This window comes from Orbicella franksi, chromosome 3 (assembly GCF_964199315.1).
Source record: "Orbicella franksi chromosome 3, jaOrbFran1.1, whole genome shotgun sequence".
NCBI classification, from domain to species: domain Eukaryota; kingdom Metazoa; phylum Cnidaria; class Anthozoa; order Scleractinia; family Merulinidae; genus Orbicella; species Orbicella franksi.
The window spans coordinates 29,503,011-29,525,413 of NC_138147.1; the positions used below are offsets into that span (position 1 = coordinate 29,503,011).

General features: G+C 39.1%; 2 protein-coding genes across 5 annotated transcripts in view; both read right to left on the reverse strand.

Moving 5' to 3' along the window:
- LOC145481834 (ephrin type-B receptor 1-B-like) overlaps positions 1-1,083 on the reverse strand; it is a 58,873-nt gene extending 57,790 nt beyond the window's left edge. The window contains exon 1 of the mRNA XM_081460380.1: positions 1,054-1,083. The gene's annotated coding sequence lies outside the window, so the exon portion shown is untranslated. The remainder of the gene's footprint in view (positions 1-1,053) is intronic.
- The window catches only part of LOC145481839 (ephrin type-A receptor 7-like), a 52,163-nt gene that overhangs the window by 16,286 nt on the left and 13,474 nt on the right, over positions 1-22,403 (reverse strand). For 2 of the 4 annotated variants that reach the window (XM_081460390.1, XM_081460388.1), the window contains exon 2: positions 20,462-20,586. Coding sequence is in view for 2 of the 4 variants with exons in the window: in XM_081460391.1 (XP_081316517.1) it covers positions 4,774-4,836; positions 5,354-5,453; positions 6,384-6,480; positions 7,131-7,171; positions 7,605-7,675; positions 7,909-8,028; positions 8,631-8,818; positions 9,566-9,676; positions 10,013-10,189; positions 12,324-12,397; positions 12,992-13,097; positions 14,129-14,192; positions 14,372-14,577; positions 15,102-15,464; positions 15,817-15,864; positions 16,220-16,835; positions 17,947-18,078 (2,577 nt within the window). In the remaining 2 variants the exon portion in view is untranslated. Of the gene's footprint in view, positions 1-1,177; positions 4,837-5,353; positions 5,454-6,383; positions 6,481-7,130; positions 7,172-7,604; positions 7,676-7,908; positions 8,029-8,630; positions 8,819-9,565; positions 9,677-10,012; positions 10,190-12,323; positions 12,398-12,991; positions 13,098-14,128; positions 14,193-14,371; positions 14,578-15,101; positions 15,465-15,816; positions 15,865-16,219; positions 16,836-17,946; positions 18,094-20,461; positions 20,587-22,403 lie in introns of those variants that run through there. The other 2 variants (XM_081460391.1, XM_081460389.1) reach the window with 2 other exon arrangements.

A 22,403-nucleotide genomic window follows, 5' to 3' on the forward strand; every position in this document is an offset into this window, starting at 1 on the left:
ATGACTCTAAATATCGTGGCGTAACTCCTAAAATGTTGTTTATTCTCGGGTTGCGTTATCGTTCAGACGATCGATGTTATGTCTCTAAACGTGAAAACGATTCCTAGATTTTTTTGCAAAACAGCTATATTTCTTTGAAATACAAGTGGTTTATTTCGTTTTACTCCAGTGGGAAATATTGTATTCCAAACTAACATCTTATAAAAGTATAGACTTATTCCGAAAACAGAAATTGTTCGACACCATCAGGAGTTTAATTTGTTTAGTGTGTTTTTAGTTTTTTGTCCTTCGATTTATACGTTCGTCTTATTATGACCATGCTGACTCGTTTTATGGCAGTTTACCTTTGATATTATTATTGCAGATAACTTAAAGGAATATCACACCTGAATTAAATAAAACGTTCTGCTCACAGTAGTCACTCTAGCGTAATTTGCCCAGCAAAATTTTGAATCTTGAATTTGAATTTTTTCATTTTTTTTTTCAGTATTTTTTCTGTGATCCGGTCCGTGATCCGATCCGCGATCCGATCCGTGGTCCGATTCGTGATCTGGTCCGGTCCGGTCCAGATTTTGTCGACGCCGATTGTTATACGGTATTAACATTCGTTCTGACGCGGGCATAAACGGACACTAAGCAACGATATCAGAACTCTGTTTCATGTTCCAGATTTATTTTAGGGACTGACTCTGTAAGATCTCACAGTTTTACTCAAAAGGCAAAAGCCCTCCAAAGCTGAAATTGACTGAGCGGGCTATAACTTCGGTATGGTAACGAACAGTGTTGTGGAGCAGTATTTTCTGTTATTGCACGGCATTAATTCATCGATTTACTAGTCAGCTACTAGAAGCCAAAAGATGATCATTTGGATGTGAGAAGGCACATCAGTTCCCACGCACTGCAAGTCTGATGGTATGTTTTGACAAAGATTACACTCGACTGAAAGCGATTTGCATGCAGCAAACCAATAATAAACATTTCGCAAATGTCAACTCTTTAGCTTACGTTATCACTCACGGAATGCATGCAAACCGTTACAAGTTATGTACTTACCAGTTCGTGATCGACAAACAGTCTTGATTCATCGAAAGAATCTTTGAAAGAGTAGCCTAAGGTTAGACAACACGAACATAGGGTAGAGACTGCATTGCTTCTACGGTTGACCCGGTCTGCGCGAACTAAGTAGATATGCAATAAGATATGCAATAAGTATGCAGATATCAAATACTTATAATTTGACAAAGAATGATGTCATTGTCAAGACTGAAAGATCAGTTTGTGTGACAACATAGTAACCACCAGTGTCGCGGTTTTAGTTTGAAAATGTGTCCTGTGTTAGTCAATGTTTGGGAAACCTTATAGCGGTAGACTGAGCAAAAGTTTTGCTAACCTGCAGAACAGGCCGGTTAGCGGGGCAGAGAGCGAACCGCGATACGCGAGCGCGGAGCGCGAGACGGAAAAAATCCTGCAGAACAGGCGGATTAGCGGGACAGAGAGCGAAACGCGATACCCGAGCGCAGAGCGCGACTACCAGCGCGAATCGTCGCGCGCGCTTCGCGCGCGTGGTCACGCTCGTGGTCGCGCTCCGCGCTCGTATATCGCGTTTCGCTCTCTGCCCCGCTAATCCGCCTGTTCTGCAGGCTGAAGTTTTTTATGGCGTGACTTTGATGTGCACGGACAAATAGTCAGCAGATATTGTTCTAAAACAAAGCTGTCTCAAAGATTTGCGTGTTACTGTTTACGTCAGTTAACGAAGGAGAACGCGCAAGGGTTTCCTGCGTTTCCTAGTTGACAAGGCAAAAAGATGTTACTGCTGTAGTTTTCACAGTGTTTTAATACAGAGCGCGCAGCGGTCAAAAAAACTGGTTAGAGCTTAGAAAAACATGGCGCTGGAAAAGAGGTGTTCCAGAGCGTTGACTCTCACTGAGTCTCCTTCATCAACATTTGTGTAAGACTTAACTTTCATTGACGACAAAGAGTGAAACATTCAAATGTGCCGTCAAAAAGTTCAACCTAACTAAGGATTACATGTTAAACTCCCGTCAACATATGAGTAAATATGACTCGGGAAAAAATACAAACAAATTGAAACGAAATCCACCACTGACACTTGGTATATAGCGGACACTATGAACCCGTTTATTTGTCATTGACGGAAGTGAAGTAAAAACAGAGTCCTTCATTGTTGGGTTTTAAACTTCATAATTTGCCTGCTTGCGTGTGCAGTAAATGTTTGATTTCGTTCCGAGGCCCACCAACTGAACGCAAACTTTTTTTAAGGGTTTAAGCCTCCAATTTAGTAGAAAATGTCATGTAACCATGAAAACATGGTTAACAAGAGATTTGTGGGGAAGGATCGACACTGACTAAGCGGAATGTAATTAAACATTCATGTCAGGAACTGATCAGTGAGGACAATCAGGGTATCTTCATTATTCACTGAGGGTGAGAGTAACGAGAGAGTTGAAAACAAACGACACGTGAGCTATAACAAAGTTGCTATTTTTTACTAGGTCTAAAATTTTCCGTAGTAATTTCATACAACCAATATAAAGATTTCGTTCGAAGCCCAAAATAGAATGCTAATTCTAAATATATCAAAAATATCTCTGCCTTTTTTCTAGAAATCTTTTGAACACGTTATCCTACCCGCCTCCTACAATGCTTTTATGATTAATAAAAGCAATATAGATGTATATAGCATGAGTGAGCATAACATAGAGATTTAGCCAAGAACAGCCATAACCCAGAGTGGTAGTTAAAAGGCTCATTCGAGGCCATTTAGAAAAAAATCTCTTGGACGGATTGACGTCACGAAAACGCGGCCTGGCTGCTGAGCACTGTTCAAAATGGCGGCAACGATGTTCGAATTTTGGGCTTCTTTGGAGACGAATTTCATAAGAAAAACCTGCACTTTAGAGGCTGAAACTTTGGTGAGTTGCTAAAGTTGGTGCAAGATTTTTATTAGTGTTGACAAAAAAAATATACGTTTTTTTGGATTGACCTCCTCCTTTAAAAAGCATTAATTTCTCAACAAAAAATCGCCGAATAAAAGAATTTTAAAGAAATTCGTTTAATTAACAATTATTCACCGAAGTGGAGGTCAATAGTGGTGGATATTTACCGAGTCGCGAAGCGGCGAGGTAAATCGACACTGAGGTGACACCGACACCGACGCTGAGGTGAATAATTGTTTTAGTATAATTAGCGGACCAAAACGTTATTTTATGTCTGACAAGCGGTCGTAAATTCTAAAATCTCTCGCGCCGGCTGCTCGCAGGTGAATAGTACTTGCTAATCACCTCCGAGTTAACCAATCAGAGCGCCCGAAAAGCACTATTTACTTGTGTGGTATATACTATTATTGATTATTATTCGAGATAAAGCCAAGAAATGAATTTAGAAGCCGGAAAACATGCAAAATTTCAAAGACGTGCGGTGTTCAAGTTAATTATTCACGCTAAGGCGTAATTTCAATATTAATTTTTTGCCGACAGCATTGCAGTCATAGCTTTATCTGTCCTATATGATTATCAAATTACCAGAAATTTACCAGTAAGCATTTCACCATACCGAAGGAATTGAAGAAACAAAATGAGGAACTCTCCATAAAAAATATGCAAAGAAATGCATTTAGAAGGGATTTTAAAATAAGTAGATAACTGCTTTTCACGCAGCTGGTGAGAGTCGTAAGCAAACGTGACCAGTTTTAGAAAACACGACGGCAGTTTCTACAACAAAAAGTCGCTCACCGCAATCGGCCTCAGTCTGCGTGAATCGCCCGGGGAAGAAACTTTCAACAAACGCCAACGTTGTGAAGACTGTAATGAGCTAATCTTTCGATAGATCAACGAATAATTATAAACCATTTTTCCACAGTGTTTACTAAACATACTAAACAAGCGAACATTCTCGAGTTGATCTTCACAAGGCAAGGTTTTTTATGTCTCTCTAACCCCTGATGTTCCTCATCGGTACCTGTTAAACAGTGTGTGGACTTTTTTTTTCCCCTTTTTAGGCCAAAAGAGGTAATATAAAGGACCTTCCAAAACTCGCGCGCGCACAGAGCAAGTGGCGCACGTACAGACGTTGTACGGACAAGCATGTGACAACCAAACCTTCTCGGCTCGATGGGCCATCAAATTAAATTCTCTAAGGTATGGGGCTCCGGCGCGCGGAAGCTCCGCTATTATTACATGATCTGCCTAATGTACTTCGTGTGACACTCGCGCGAACGACGTCTTCTATTCGACGTTTTGTTATGTACTAAGTATAGCATTCTTTTTTATATCATAAACAGGTAAATTAGCCACGAGTCTCCGGGATTTTCTAACTTTTACAGCACTTAAGATAGCTGGTTGGTCAAAGTTTGGATAATGCTCTCCACTGGATAAATCGCTATGTATTTAGTGCTGGGATGGCAAAGTTTGTGTCGTCAACCTTTCTCCAGTGATTTACCCGTTGGATGGCGTTATCCACACTCAGAAAAGGTGCCGCTTAGGCATTATGCAATATATCGAGCCTTCTGTCCAGGAAGTAGCAAATGTTTATCATGCCAGATCGGATGAGAATTTTAAAACTAGCAAACAATTTAGTCGGAGAGCTATACATGTTACTTAAGAATTGCTAATGAGGCCCGGGCTTTCTAAGCAATCGACTTGATGGGTGTTATTAAACTTTTTGAATTCAATGAAACTTGTCAACACTATATTTCTTCAGTCAAATGACTTGAAAGTGCCTTCTCCATATATTCACGATCCTTTGTCAATCGTTCTACGTCACCACATCAAAATTAACATAGTCCTTGTCATCATAAACTTCCAAATTCACATACGTCTGTAAATCAAAGAATAGATAGATAAAGAGATTAAACCATGGACCTTTATGTGTCTCTGCTGATCAGTGTAACGGTTAAGGGAGTCAACACCAGTGATGATACAATTGTATCGTTCTTCTCTGACTGCCAATGCTTCATTTTGGGCCGAAATTCGTCAGTTATTTCAAACTGTTTCGGATAGAGTGGTCGAATTTTTGTTCCTGATTCAGGAAGCTTCTTGTTTGTTTACCACCTAACATTGATGTGCGTTAAGACTAAAGTACGTTGTTAGTGATTTGGTAGCAACATGTCACCTAGTCAGACCCAGTGAAAATTGGCAGCGAATATCTAGGTCGACTTTGTCTTGGTAGATATGCTTCATATTTATCCCCTCCTCTTTTAATCCCCAAAAGGAAAGGTTTATAGACACTGTGGATAAAAGCCACACAAATTGCTCAATAGGACAACAGCTTAAACAGTGAGTGTCCATTTCTGCTATGTGTGCTACACTGACATATATTAAAGCACTTTACAAACCTTGTGGTCGTCCAGAAGTCTTCTGACCACAGAGCAAAGCCATCGGAACGGTGGTCTCTTTTGAGGTTTTTCTTCCCAACACTCGGTCATGACGGAGTACCTGTAAAGCAGTTATGTATATACGTTATTTGCCGGCCGGGAGGTCAGTATTGGAGAAAACTGCGCCCAAGGGCACGGTTTTTACCAATGACCCCTAATACGGACCGAACAAGGCCGGCAAATAACGTGTTTACTTTCTCTCTACGGTATTGCTTTGAAAGCAACTTTTGTGTTCAATTTAATTCTAATTGAAATCGTTGAGTTCAAATCTGGCGTACGCCTGCGTTTGACATTTCGGGCACAAAAAGCCGGTAGTGTTTGCAGAGATCGTAGGGCTGATTTTAAATAAAAGTGACACATTGTGGGGATATAGTACGTTTAAAAAGGTTAGTTTTTGGCCGAAAATGTCGCTTATGTAACAAAAATAGATGCTAATGAAAAAGAAACGCACGGATTGAAAAATCGAAAATGGCTATATTTACTGCTTTCTTTGACTCCTTGTAGAATGTTTACATTATACGCTGTTTTATGGTGTAACAAAAAGCTCGAAACGTTGCCAAACTTGGGAAATTTCGGAGCGGTCCGTAACCGGGGTCTGCATAGGATAATCTGGACCGCTGGAGCGCGCGCGATTAGCCAATCAGATTCAAGGATTTTGGAACCCGGACCGCTGTGAAGGTGGAAGAAAACATAAAGTGTATTGTTACGACTGCATTGCCTCTCTCTCGTTCTCTCTCTCTCTTAAGAAGGATTTGCGACCTATTTCTGGGTTGATTTCGGAAAGTCTACTGAAACAATTTTAGATGGATTTGGAAATCTCAGACAAATGGTTTGCGAGCCAACCGCATTTGGGCATAAAACACTGAGGATGGAGATGAAGTAGAATGTGCATGGTGACACTCGAACACGCTGGTTTGCAATTTTCATTTCATTTTTCCTGGTTTTCCCATAATTATAGTTCAGTCAGTGAGATGCAATGGAAGCCACTCACAGTTCAGCAGAGATGTGTCTTGGTCTAGGCATTCGGTATCCTGTCTGCAACAAGCCAGCCATTTTTCGAGAAGGTACACCAGGATATGGTGATTCACCTTAAAACATCAAAACATACTTGATAACATTTCACACTTTAATGACTCATCCCAAGGGAAGCAGTTAACTTTGTTTCCCAAGAATATCAATGTCTGAGACTTAAGGAAAACAAAATGAAATGGTTTCGCTTGAATCCATGAGTAAACAAATTAACTAGTATGCATGGATCTAATGCAAAATGGTGGTCGTCTGTCAGCGTTCGATGGCAACTGTGCTCTCTTACCCTTACAGTTTCCTTATGTTGCCTACTTAGACGCTTCCGGCGGGAAACACTTTTCCTATCAAAACGGTAAATGTGGTTCAGAGATATCATGCACGAATTACACTGGAGGGTATTTTACCTGTAACCAAACATTCATCACAGCAGTCTAGTTGTGTTTTCACCTTGTCTTAGCTTGTTGCGATGCATTATCATTCGAGACAATCAAATATCCTTTTTAGTTATTCATCTACTTTGTCAAGAATCAGTTTGTTATACAAGATTATTCTTTTCCTCTTAAAAGTAGACTGAAGTATAGAGAGCAAAAATAATATACTATATATCAAGCTATGTTTTTTTTAAGCATCCCCTGACAACTTAAACTGCATAAACGGTAGGATGTGAACGGCGAAGCGAAGCTGCTGGCCTTCTGACAAATATTTTACTTACCAACAGTAAACACTTCCCACATTACTATACCGTAGGACCATCTGTAAAGCACAAATTTTGTGATTTCAGTTTAAGTCTTCCCACTTTTCAACACAATGCGGTGTTCTGCATCATCATTGATCGATATTACCGCTGCTCCTTTTAGAGCTCGTTACATTATATACGTAGCTAACAGTATGCTTTATTTTTATGGATGTATTTTCCACAAACAAAGAGTATTACACGTTGGTGGAATTATGTATGCCATTCTATAATACTTCTTATAACATTCTTATAACGCAGACAGTGACGAAAACATCTTCAACCTTTCAGTATAGACGCATTACAAAGGTTATGCTCTTTTTCATGAAGTGTGGTCAAGAAAACTTTCACATGATGAAATTTGTAAGGTTGTTTAACTGGTTATTAGATAATAAATGAAGCGTGAGGGCTGGTAAAATATGACGGCTTTATTAAATCAAGGCTTGAACTTACACGTCACTCATAGTTGTAGATTCACCATAGAAAAGTGCCTCTGGGGGCATCCACTTAACTGGGAGACGCGCCTTACAAAAAAAAACAAAAAACAAAAGAACAAACAAAATAAATAAATGACGAGGTACCGACAATCAACAGAACGAACTAACGAACAACGGAACCTGAGGGAAGGAATGAAATAATAACTGAACTATAAGGAATTGATTAATTGATCGTAAAGTCGATCAATTCATATATTGATTGATTCATTAAATTATTTAGCTGCATCTGACCTTAGTTTTGAGTTTATATTTGCAATCACCTGAGTTCTTCTCGTGTAAACATCTTCCTTCAAACCACGTGCCAATCCAAAGTCGGAAATTTTGCAGACTTTGTTCTCACCTACTAATACATTGCGGGCGGCCAAGTCACGATGAACAACCTGAAACACGTAGCAACATTAATCCATTTCAAGATCAGCTTCTCATTTCTCCTGAATATCATGCACGTGCCTTGTTAACTCCAACACTGATCCTAGTATTTTAAGATATTAATATATTGAAATTAACGAAGTGTATGTGATCCTAATTTTGAGTCATAATCTGCTAATAATATGAGTTTCCCAGTATGTTGCAGAATTATTGACTTAAAAAATGTACTTGACAATATCAAATGTCGGAAGTCCTCTCTGTCTAAATCTCTCCAATACCGTGAACTATGTTTTCTGCTAGTGTTGCTTCGTGTTCAGTTGTTTGCTTTTCTAGCTAGAATCCTGGTGCTTACTGTATTATTTCAAGTTTCCTTCTGTAGAGCGTTCTAACTAGCATGGCCAACGACCATGCAAGTTTATTGGAACCAAACAAAATGATTACATAAGAAAAAGAGTTGGACTCTCACAGGATTGGCTTGGTACACCAACATGGCCGCCGTTTCACTGTTTTGGGGCAGCAATATGGCTGCCGCGACATCATCATTGGAAGGAAACTGTGTTAATCGTAATGACTAATTCATCGTTCATATAATACTGTTTGATCAGTGATTTACCTTCATTGCTGCAAGATAGCTCATACCATCAGCTATCATCCAAGCAAAAGATAGTAGATCTTTTTCAGTGAGTCTTGAATTTGGTCTTTTTTCCCCGGTGTTGTACGTGTCATCATGTCCTCTGCTCTTGCGCAGGTATCCCAGTAAATCACCGTATGGTAAATACTCCAAAACAATTAACATCGGCTCTGGAATTGTAAACAATGCAAAACTAAAACGACACTCACCTGGAAGTTAAAGTTTGCTAATTCATTCAGCGATGAAATCTCATGGCGATAACATAAGAATGTGAAACATAATCCTACAATTTATGATGAACACAATCTAATAAAGGGGAGGCGCGGTGGCCTCATGGTTAGTGCGCTCGTCTCCGGATCGATCGGTCCGGGTTCGAGCCCTGGCCGGGGACATTGTGTTGGGTTCTTGGGCAAGACACTTTATTCTCACAGTACCTCTCCCCACCCAGGTGTATAAATGGGTACCGGCGAACTTAATGCTGGGGGTAGCCCTGCGATGGACTAGCATCCCATCCAGGGGGGAGTAGAAATACTCCTAGTCGCTTCATGCTACAGAAACCGCGGTAAGCTCCGGCCTGATGGGCCACTTGGCTCGCATGCAGACTTTACCTTTTTTATATAATCTAATGAAAGAGCGGTGGTGATATTATGAATTCATGTGGGCGACGTAATAAAACAAACATCACTTTCTAGGTAGGCCTAGTATACTCGTAATGTTACATCAGAATCACATCATTCAGGGATTTCTTGTAAAATACTATTGGCCATGAGCCTTCCAACACAACTTATTCATCTTTCAGTAATTCAAACAATATTTCTCTAAACGTAGTAGCACCCTCCCTTTAGAAAGGGAAATAACAAAGAAATGCTTACATTAAAAACAAAACATACAGCAAACTGAGGTTAGCATGAATGTACCTTTCTCAATGCAGCAACCAATCAGTCGAACAACATGAAGATGAGGCTGCAAAGATTTCATGACGTCTAGCTCACTGAGCATGTCTTGTAAGTCCTTCGGTGAAGCATTGTCTAGATCACGTGCAAAAAGTTCTTATGAGTAAGAGGGTTGGTTGCTGCTTGAGTAAACGGCACATTTGGATAAAGGGAGAGCTAATCCTGTTTCCACTGATCTGTCAACTAACTTCTTTAGTATAATCCCGAAAAAAGCAAAAATTATCCTACGGCTACTCTAAAACTATTCTAAGTGCACTTCAATGCAATCAACGCAAACAATACGTATTGGCTGGAGCACTGAGTATACTGGGGGGATGCCGTTAATAGCCGAAATTTGAAATAAAAAATTAGACTTATTGATAATTATCAAATTAAGACTCACCAACTGAAAAAAGCAAAATGTATAGCTACCTTTCAGGCTTTTTACCGCAACTTCCGAATGCGAAGCTCCGTAGATTGCCTTGGACACCTGGCCAAAGTTCCCGGTCCCAAGGAGTCTCACTAACGTTATTTGGTCACGGTCGAGATTAAAACCATCACAGATGTCATTGATATTTTGGTATGCCGCCATTGACAACATCGTAATATCTAAAGAAAACATTGACGCCTTTTGAAATATCAGCAAGAATAAGCCTTTTACCTTTTGGAAGTAAATGATTTGTAAATTGTCATAAACGTCATCAGCGGGTTTTTCTTCCCATACTGGACGTCAACAAACGCCAACACCAAGCAGGTCTAACGACCAAATCGAGGATATCAGTTCACCGTTAAAGGCTGGTTTTCGCCAGCGACGGAGTCGAATTTGCAGTCGTAATCAGAAACGAAGAGCAATACATTCTAGTGAAAATCAAACTGACGGAGTCGGAAGCAGAACGCCAATTCTGCTTATGACTTTGTCGCTTATGACCTAGTGAAAACTACATTGTCGGAGTCGGAGGCAGAAGAGGAAGAATAAGCCAATCACAATGCTGAATACCAGGTCTTGTGACTGGTTTGTTCTTACGCTTGTTCTTCCGACTCCCACACTCTAGTTTTCACTGAATCATAAACGACGGAGTATAAATGGAATCGGAAGGAATGAAAACGTTCTGATTCTTCCAACTCCGATTCTGTCGAGCCAAGAGATTATCAAGGTAAGAGAGTGAATCCCCCATATAGGTCTTATAACTAAGGTAATCCCTCTTAAGTTATTTTTAGACATGGTACCCAGTTCTTCCGCGGAATTTACTCGCACGTTGCGTGGATGTTTTCGTGGAGGATTTGTTTATGTTTCGCTTCCTTTGTTTTCGTTCCGTCTCAAAGCGAAGGAAAACCTCCAACGCTGTGGGGGCGTCTTCTTTGACCATTTTAATTACAAGCAAAGGAGCTTCGCCTCTCGCTATATGTTTTAACACATTTCGAAACTTTAATTTGAGTTTAAATAAGAGAGACGGTCCCCTGCACAAACAAAAACAACTGAACAAACGGCAGAGAAATGAGTAGACAAAATAAATAAATAAAAATAAATAAAAATAAATATACATTTATATAGCGCCATTTTCCACTAATTGTCCATGGCGCTTTACAATACTTTAAAATTAAAATCCTAAAATTAAAATCCTAATCCTTTAAAAACTCAAAATCTTAAATCCTAAGAATGAAATACGCTATATAATACAATTAGGCTACAAATAAAAAGTAAAAACTACAAATCAAATGCAAAAGAGTACAAAGCAAATTAAACAAACCTCCAAACACAACGCAACCGAACAAGCAGAAAGTGCAGACAGACGCCCGCCGCCTAAGCAGTAAAAGGCAGTTTAAGCAACAACGGTAACAACGCCTGAGACAGCGTCGATTAGAAAACGACTTCAACCAACGAATCTCGCGAGAATTAAGATTCATTCAGATTGTCTATCACTGTCAGAAACACCCCAAACAGGATATATAAGACAGCGGCAAAATTCGAAAAAGACGTTTTAAAAATTGGCCGTCGTAGTTCACGTTTTCTCGAATATGCTGAATCTGACCATTTCAAGTTGAACGGCAAAGAAATGAACAAAGACTTATAACGCAAGCTTACACAGCCATTGTACTCGTTGCCTTGCCGTTGTGGGTGTGGTTTGCTTTTTAAACTCCCTAAAACCGAATAAATGGGAAAATAATGGACAACCAAACGAGCACACAGCAAACGAAAGCCCAGCGGAACAAAAAGACTGTTGGGATTGTAGAAAACATCTCTGCTATAGAAACGTCTTTTGGAAATCAAAACACATAAAATGACTTTTCACCCAATTTCCCGCCAGTTTCGAGAAAGTCACTTGGGCCGTTCATGATCACGCATCGCGCGAGTTACGTCCTCGGAAGAACTGGGTACCATGTCTAAAACTAACTTAAGAGGGATTACCTTGGGTAGAGGACCTATTTCGGGGATTCAGTCCCTTACCTTGATAATCTCTTGATCGAGCCTTTGACTCCACTTACCACTCCGATTTTCGATTTTCACAAGGTCGTACTCTCCGACGCTAGTGAAAACCAGCCAATTTATCATCGCTGAAATCTTAATTTAGTATTTCTGTAACACTCCGGAAACGGAGAAGCAAATGTTTCAGAGATATTATCCAGCACATTTTCAGTAAATTGATCTAATGATGTCACACATGGAAAATGCTGATAACGAAGTAAACTAATTATTACTGCTTATATTACGTTCAACAGCGCATCCGCTAAGATCGAGGCTTACCATCGTACACTCTGACTCCTGATTCAGCTGTTACTGACAATTTGTTTTGTTTTACTTTCTCTTGACGGCGTCTCCTGTTTTATTCAAGTAAGCAACGAAAGTTACATACAATCAGTATCCAATATTTTATTTTAATTACAAGTGACTGACGAGGGAAGTACCTCGAAATGATTCTCCCTTGTGAAAGCCTGCTATCTAATATATTGACAACGACTAATGTCAGCATCATGTAGGTAAAACGTCACACTGAAGGTGACAAAACAGTTATTAGAGCGGTTTCTGTTTGAGTGTCGAAAAGTATAATTGCTTTTGCACTTTCCACAAGATCGACCTACACTCTAGTGCAACTAATTTTCATCCAATCACAGGTAAAACAAAAACCAATCGTCACTCGTTCGCACGCGTTTTCCCGCGTCTTGCTTCGAGTTTTTTATTGGTCAACTGCATGTTCGAATTCTGAGTCCTTTGTGATTGGCTAGAGTGATTACTTTGGTTTGGTTTTACGACACTCGGTTTAAAACTGCTTTACTAAAGAATGCCTTATCTCCACTAGTACATAAGCATGTTACAATCAGCGATAAAATCCCAGATGTCTTTCGATTCCATAATTGATTTTTACATGCTTATGTGTTAAAAAAAACCTTTAGTTATAGTTACTACCAACTTACCTTTTGAAGATTTTGTGGCAGGCGAAAGAAACAATCAAAACTATCAATAACCCAACAAGTCCGACAAATCCGTAAATAATGTTTAGGTACATTGCAGTCTTGGAGTCTGCTGTAAGGAAGAGATATACCACAAATCTTTTCATTAATGCACCGACTTATTTTGCCTTTTTTTTTCGTGAGTCATTAGTGATCATATCAAACATTACCTGCTACATTTTTTATCGTATATTCCTGTTGCTCAAAGGCATGTCAATTACCTTCAGTTGCTGGAGCTGCTGTAGTAGGTCAAATTGCATAAGAGACAAGTATATACATAGGTAATAATTTGGTGCTAATGGTAACCTAAGCTGCAAAAAAAATTGACAAGAAGAATCAATGATAAAGACAGAATTAGTTAGAATGCAATTAACTTCAACGTCTTCGATCCATTTGTGGTAACAGCCAGAAATTACAGACATGTATTCAGTGTTCATAATTCGTGGAATAAGAGATATATCAACCAGTCAGCCTAAAACGAAAGCTGAGATCAAAGTCTGTGGCGACCTTAAGCTTTGAAAAAGCTTTCTTTTCCTGTTCCTGTTTACGGTGAAGTGAAATACTCACAGCTTTTGTAAAAGGTTTTACCTTAGGTGATTCTTTTCTGTGCTAGTCTTCACAAGACTAGAAGGGAAATTTTTTTTTTTTTACAAGACAATACTGAATTATTACTAAAAAAAAAACAACAATAGAAAGGTTACACTTGTTGAGGCATGTTACCTGGAGTACAGTGTAATTATAAATTACAATATTCAGTTAACGAAATTTAGCATAGATTTCTATAATACTTTAAAATTACATTGGTTTGTAGGGTGACGTAGTGCTGGTTGCTGGTTATCAGGATTTAGCTATTCAGTTTCCCCTATTTTCGATTTTCCATTGATTATTTAGTTTTTGTTTGAATTGATTGCCAAGTGGGAATTTTCCCATCATTTTACAGTCATAGATATACTTTTTTATCAGTGTTATGAAAATTTCAAATTTCCACCTCAGTAGATGTTGTGATCCAATGGGAAATGATAAACGTAAAATCATTTACTTGAAACTCAAAGAGCACGAACATATTATGTTAATCTTAACTGGACAATTTTACAAACGAACCAGCTCTTAGTGTAAAAGTCTTCGCTCCAGCAGGTCCTTTTCCGATGTTGTTCATTGCAAATACCTGAGGCAAAAAAGACCAATTCGCCTTAATTAGAACTTCTACGGGTTGCCTTTTTTTGTCTCTTGGTTGTTTGTTTGTTTATTTGTCTGCTCGCTTCCTTGGCATAAAACTCCAAAATAACACTTAATTGCTGACACGGTAAACTGCTTTCCCAAACTACGAGTTCAAATTGTACCTACTTGGAACTCATACGTTTTTCCCGGCATTAGATTGTCAAACTGCAGTTCAGTTTCCTGTGTACTTCTTGACTTGATATCTGACAAGTCATCCTGTCTCGTGGATGTCACGTGATAACCTTTAACGACGCCAATCTTCGCTAGTAACGTCCATGACACAACAACGGCTTCTTCCGGTTGTTCAACCGATACTTCGGGCTTACCAGGAACTATATTGTGTAAAATAAACCAATTAAGAACATCACGTTCCAAGCGTAATCTCTAAAACCTTGAGCACAGCAATTTTAGTACACTCAACAAATTTATCTTCTTCCGACTGGTCGAGAGCAGAACAATATATATAAATCTCGCATAGAACTCTCAATATACGGAGTCGTCCATTAAGTTGCTATTTTAAGCAAGCGAAGCGTATTAACCAAATTTAAACGCCGATTTCAAATATGGGTGAGTCGAGGGGAACACTTTTAATTTATATTATAGCTCGTTCACGTCACATTATCACATTTGCCGTGATGCTGTAATGTTGCATACACTTGCAGTAAAACCGACCTCTAGTATATCTTCTAAAGCAGTTCTTTCACTTGGAAAACGTTTGGTCTCAAAGCAAAGCAAATCAAATTAATGAAAATATAAAGGTGTCTTATCTGAGTGAGATCTACGTATAGGTAGAGCAATCAATAATATTAATAAATGTGACAGCATAGTGCACATACTGTAAAACTAAAAAACGTACTTGATCCATTAGTCGTTACAAAGATTACTGCATAGTTTCCTTCGACTCCATGTCTTCGTTTCGCCACTTCACTCACTCTGTTTTTAGCGTAAATTTTAAAAGTGTAATTCTCAAATGACGAAAGGTTTGTTATCATCATCTCTGCCATGTCTAAATCTCCCTTATATGGTAAGTAAGAAACATCATTTCCGCACTCTTCATCAACACACTCGTTGTCGTGGTCATTGTCACATGGCTTACGACAATCGACGTCATAGTACAAATGAGTCCGGTCACCGGTTATTGCAGGCGGCAGCCATCTTAACTCCACTGCACTTTGGTTAACGAATGCAACGCTAATGTTTCTCGGGACGGTTGGAGGAACTAAAAGCAGCAAAAATAAACGGTTTTATTAATTAGTATTTCAGGATACTAGCGAAAAAGGAAACAAGGCATCTTAAAATTAACACGCGAAAGAGCTGATGCCTAAATACATTTAATGAATATTATTCATACAATAGGTTAGCTGATCTCCTAAATTCCAAATTATTGACAATCCCAGATGCATTCTGAAGATTGTGAGGTAATAATTCTGTCGAAATTTAAACATTATTCATGTTGAAAGTGAAGGTACAATTAATGTATGAATTGATGTTAACATTGTCATGAATTCTAGATTTCTGAGATCTGAGTCCATTCAAAATGTATCTCAAATTAATTTTGTAGCATTTCTTACCCGTACAAATAAGGCCCGTCTGGTCATTGTATTTTCCATTTGGACAAGCTAAAACAAGAATGCACCAACTGAGATAAGAACAGCAGAAAGGGAAATAATATTTATTGTACAGCACTGCACTTATTCACCTAGGAACCTTTCAGTGATTGCTACCATGCAGTTACAAGTTCCACAGTGTTTTCACTGTGTTTTAAATAGAGCGAAATAGAACACGCTGGTTTCTGTGGTTCTTCCTAAAAAGAGACTGAGCTCAACGAGGGGTGTTGCTTTAATATTCCTAAAAGAAAAGGGGAAACAAAAAAGACATCCAAGATAATAAAAGGTAATGTATGTGACCGCAACAGTCAATCTCATGTACATTTTCAAGTTAATCGAGTTTAAATCGTAAATGCAGCAACATCACCTTCGCATATCCCTCCATTATTCTCCATATCTTCTTTACAAATACATCTTCCTTCAAGTTCAGTGGTGTTCCACTCACCATTACCTTCACAGTGAACGTACAAACTGCCAGGTACTTGAACAGCATCTTTGATACAGTTTCCTTTCACTCGAATGGTGTCAGAATCATTCGCTGGCGCTACAGTCCTTGGTAGTGACACCAAACTGCTTCTGAGTGTTTCATCAGGACAAATGTTGTAAGTCACTTTAACAGAGAACAGAGTACTACAGGCTCCATAATTATGGAATGCTAATATAGTATACTGTCCTTTAACAAGGACGTTTATTGTTTCGGAATTTCTCGAATTGATAGCCTGTTTAATTTCTGCCACTCTTTCATACGCTGTTGTGTCGATGATAGGGTCAGGATAGGACATACTATCTGCAATAAACTGGTCTGACTGGTTTACGTACAAGTCAAAAACATTTACGCACTGAGGACAACTTGTGATTCGGTACGTGACAGTGATATCGATCCTGTTTGCTTTTCCGACTGTGATTTGATCACTCCACAGCCATTTGTTTGACTGTTGTAAGTTACAAGCCGTATATCGTATAGGGTTAGTCCGTCTATCCCACTGCAAATAAAGAATTAGTGACAAATCAACCAACAATCAATCGGTCATTAAAACTCAGAATCAAATACTGGTTATGCTATTTGTCTTCCGGCGGGCTTCCAATATAAAAGGACGGGGGTACTCGAAGGAAATTTTAAAAAGTCGCCACCAAGATCCTGTTTTGTGGATATGGCTTTTTCACCTCTAAGTGGTACAAATTCTTACATTAAAACAACACATTAACTGACACTGACTTTTTTCGGTTCCATTCCCTACAAAGTAGAATATAAAAGCAGAGACCGACACAACGTAGGATGATTTTTTTGAAGGTGCACTATATTTCGGCTGATCAGGCACAATGAGAATTTTACATTGGGACGTATTTTTTTGTAGAATATTTTCGTAATACCGGAAATGCGTAAAACTAATTGACAGTGTAAATTAACGATATGCATATGGTAAAATAAAATAATGAAAAAAGATAATAAAAGGAAACAATTAATACGTTTCTTCGCGGATGTTCAGACCATCGGGATCAATTGTTCTGCCTTTTTGAATTAAAAAAGCTTCCTGGCCTTACGGATAGAGTCTCGGTTGGAAAATATTTTTTCGATGGGGATTAATTGCATGTCGTTAGCAGTGTGGGAAAAAAGTACCACAAAAGCTCCTGCTTTTGAGGCTTTACAACCTAAGAGGTGCCAAACCTTTTTTAACCCCTAAAATGTACGACGAACACCCCCACCCTTTTTATATGGGAGTTCCCCCCCCCCTCGGGATTTGTCTATGCAGTAAAACCCAAATACTGTGTTCTCAGTTATTCTTACTGGACTGTAGCCCGTGTACATCCGCCCCCTCCCCTCAAAAAAATCTTGGAGAGTTTTTTTGAGGGGAGGAGACGGATGTACACAAGCTAACTGAACCGTTCATCGGATAGCCTACGTAGCTTGGTGGTTTTTAAGCAATTTGCTCGCGCTCAAATTGCTTAAAAAATTGCTTAAACCGCCAAGGCTATTCATCGGACGGTTAATAACTGAGCGCTCGTGGAACAGTGGGCGACACGCTATTTGCCATGGGAAAGGACTGGCTTAAATTAAAGTTCGTCATCATGTTAAAGGTTAGCGTTTAAACTTACCCCTGATACTCCAGACGGCTTACTAACCCAATTCCAACTGTGTTCGTCTGTGTTTTCCAGTATCAGTTGAACTGATGACGCTAATGCTACAAACGTCAAGGTCATCAAAACTGCGGTCCAAAACTTCTGCATGTTGATCAGTCACAACTTATAAATAAGAGGAAATAAAAAATTTAGTTTGGCAGCTATTGCCACAAAATTGATATTCTCAATATGGCGGACGACTGACGAGGTTCGAAGAGCGAGATATATTCAGAACTACCGCGTTTACAGCTTTTATACAGTTTGTATATATTTACATTTTTATTTTTGAAAGATTAAATGCTTCGAATGTGAATAGAAGACGTGATAAACGTGTCTTCATCTTATTCTTCTCATTACTCCAACACATTCCCGGCCTCGGCGAGTCAAATTTCCCGGAGTAGCTGTCTGGAATAACAACAAAGATCAGAAATTGCAAATATATCTAAACTATTTCTGTCGACAATAGGCTCGCTCTCGGAAAACTGTTGGCTTCTCGAAACAGCTGATGTCCAAGGAAAAATATCTGAGCATATTTTCACGCCAAATGGAGGTTATTGTGGTTATTATCCTTCAAATATTTTTTCGCAACAGGCAAATTGCGTTGTTCAATTTTTTTCTCTAAGCCCGCTTGTTTACAGGAAAGTTTTCACGGACGAGTACTAACCATACAGGTATTTTCCTGGGACGGGCACTCGTCTGTAAATAATTTGGTTGGGTGGACGCGGTTTGTGGGAAACAAAAGAATACAGACAAATGTATGGAAAATTAAAATAATCAACTAAGCGTTTTCTAGCCAAGCTACATCCTTCAAACTTGGTGAATACAATCTTCTACCTGGTATTTTAACGTTACGATTCACAAATTGTGTAAAGTTCAATTTTGGAAAAAGTTATTTGCCATCGGATACCCATACCGTGAAACACTGTAATTTCTGCCAGCTTTCCCTATCCGTCAAGATGGCGTCGAAAACCGTGATAAGGCCTATTAGATCTGTAGTTTATTGTACCTTACATTTTGTAGCATTTAACGTACTGTACTATAAACTTAATTACTGGTCCCGAAGGAAACAGCAAGATTTTGTCTTCCGGAGAATCTCGATGTTAGCTGTTGCCGCGTGACCATAAATCAACCAATAAGAGTGCGCATTAGAATCACCCAAACCCCAGCTATTTAACAATTCAAGCTATTTCCGTCATGGTAAATTTACTGGCATAATGCAAGCTAAGTTTTCGCGGTGAAAAGTCATTGCTGAATGTGGTAACTGACATACAGTGAAACCTGTATTTAGCGGAACCCTTGGGGCCCTCACTAGTGTCCGCTTAATACAGGGATCCGCTCAAAACAGGTTCTAATATGTTTTACAATAATAGTTAATTCTTAAATCTTTTGTAACACAGTGTAACACACTGTAAGATCAAACACTGCTCAAAGGAGAATGTCCAGTCAGTCAATGTATCAATCTGGAATAATCACTTAGCTTTAAAACGACATCGCTGAACAATGTTAAAAGAGTCTCAGCTGGACCTTTAAAGTAAAAAGCTCTTGAAGTGTCCGCTTATCGCAGGTTTTGTGCAACAAAATGGTTTAATATTGGTGTCCGCGTCCGCTTAACAGCGGTGTCCGCTGAATGCAGGTTTATTTTAAAGTAAATATGGGAGGAAAATTTTGGGACTTAAGCTGGTGACTACTTAATAGAGGGTTTCCGCTTAATATAGGGTCATTAATACAGGTTTTGCTGTATGAAGCATTGTCGCCGAAATTTAAGCTGAACTAAAGTTCAAGTTATTTCCGCCATGATGAATTCAGTGACGTAATGCAAGCATCGTCGCCTAAACAAAAGTGAAAAGTCATTGCTGAATGTGGTAACTGTGTGATAGATGATGAATTGTCGCCGAATTTAAGCTGAACTGAAATCTCATTCCAGCCTTATATCAGCTCTATCAACATCGCTAGGAAAGGAGCGAATATTGTAATAGACAAACATTTATGAAGAGCAAAACATATTTGCAAATTAAACAAACAAATTAAGTCCACTTTAGCGCCATCGTTACACGGTATTAACATTCGTTCTGACGCGGGCATAAGCGGACACTAAGCAATGATATCAGAACTCTGTTTCATGTTCCAGATTTATTTTAGGAACGGACTCTTTATGAGATCTCACAGCTTTACTCAAAGGGCAAAAGCCCTCCAAAGCTGAAATTGACTGAGCGGGCGATAACTTCCGCATGGCAACGAACAGTGTTGTGGCGCAGTATTTTCTCTTATTGCACGGCATTGATTCATCGATCTACTGGTCAGCTACTGGCAGCCATGAGATGATAAGTTGGATGTGAGAAGGCACGTCAGTTCCCATGCACTGAAAGTCTGATGGTATGTTTTGACGAAGATTACACTCGACTGAAAGCGATTACATTTCGCAAATGTCAACTGTTTAACTCACGTTATCACTCACGGAATGCATGCATTTCGTTACAAGTTATATACTTACCAGTTCGTGATCGACAAACAATCTTGATTCATCGAAAGAATCTTTGAAAGAGTAGCCCAAGGTCAGACAACACGAACATAGGGTAGAGACTGCATTGCTTCTACGGTTGACCTGGTCTGCGCGAACTGAGAGATATGCAATAAGTATGTAGATATCAAATACTTATAATTTGACAACGAATGATGTCACTGTCAAAACTGAAAAGATCAGTTTACGTGACTACATAGTACCCACATGTGTCGCGGTTTTCGTGTGGCTGGAAAAAGTCTTACAGTTTGAAAATGTGTCCTGACTTAGCCATTGTTTGGGAAAGCTTATAGCGGTGGACTGTGCAAAAGTTTTGTATGGCGTGACTTTGATCTGTGGGGCAAACAGTCAGCAGATATTGTCCTAAAACAAAGCTCTCTCAAAGATTTGCATGTTATTACGTTGATTAACGAAGGAGAACGAGCAAGGGTTCCCTGCTTTTCACTGGTTGAAAAGGCAAAAAGATGTTTACTGTTGTAGTTTTCACAGTATTTTATACAGAGCGCGCAGCGGTCAAAATGCTGGTTAGAGTTTTGAACAACATGGCGTTGGAAAAGAGGTGTCACCTCCAGAACGTTGACTCTCACAGAGTTTCGTTCATCAACATTTGTGTAAGACTTAACTTTCCTTGACGAAGAAGAGTGAAACATTCAAATGTGCCGACAAAAAGTTCAACCTAACTAAGGATTGCATGCTAAACTCCCGTCAAAATATGAGTAAATATGACGACAACCTTATGAACCGGGAAAAAATACAAACAAATTGAAACTAAATTCACCACTAACACCTGGTATATAGCAGACACTTTGAACCTGTTTAAGCTTTTATCATAGACGGCAGTGAAGTAAAACACAGTTCTTCATTGTTGGGTTTTAAACTTCATAATTTGCCTGTTTGCTTGTACAGTAAATGTTTGATTTCGTTCCGAAGTTCATGAACTGAGGGCAAACTTTTTATTAAGGGTTTAAGTCTCCAATTGCGTAGAAAATGTCATGTAACCACGGAAACATAGTTTACAAGAGATTTGTGGGGAAGGATCGACACCGACTAAGCGGAATGTGATTAAACATTCGTGTCAGGAACTGATCAGTGAGGATAATCAGGGTATTTTTATTATTCACTGAGGGTGAGAGTAACAAGAGAGTTGAAAACAAATGACACGTGAGCTATAACAAAGTTGCCACCTTTTACTAGGTCTAAAATTTTCAGTTGTAATTTTCATAGAACCAATATAAAAATTTCGTTCGAAGCCAAAAATAGAATGCTAATTCTAAAAATATCAAAAATACCTCTGCCTTTTTTCTAGAAATCTTTTGAACACATTATCCTACCCGCCTCCTACAATGTTTTTATGATTAATAAAAACCATACACATGTATACAGCATGCCGAGTGAGTGAGCATAATATATAGATTTAGCCAACCCTAAAAAGCGCGGAGCTGCCATAAAACACCAATCATTTTGATACTCAACACAATAGCCTTATTTCATCAAAAAGCATTTAACCAAACCGAATGAATTGAACAAACAAAACAAGGAAATCTCCATAAACAAAATACGCAAATCACTCCATGCAAGTCTCTTTTGGCAACTGTTGTGTGCTTTTTTAAAGGAGAAGGTCACCCCAAAAAGATTACTTCTTTTGTCTTCTCCTATAGCAAGTAAACATTCAGCTTTTCCATTGACGTAAGTTTCAGCCTTTGAAGTGCCCGCTATCCTGAAGAATTTCGTCTCGAAAGAAGCGACTTCGGAGGCCTCCATTTTGAAGTTGCCTGGCAGCCAGGCCGTGTTTATGTAACCTCATTCCATCCGGCTCGAAGTTGGAGGGATGGAGAAAAACCTGCAACTGACTTGGCATCCTTCACAAAGTCATCAAAATCTATTTCTTCCCTAGCGATTATCCACTTCGCTATCG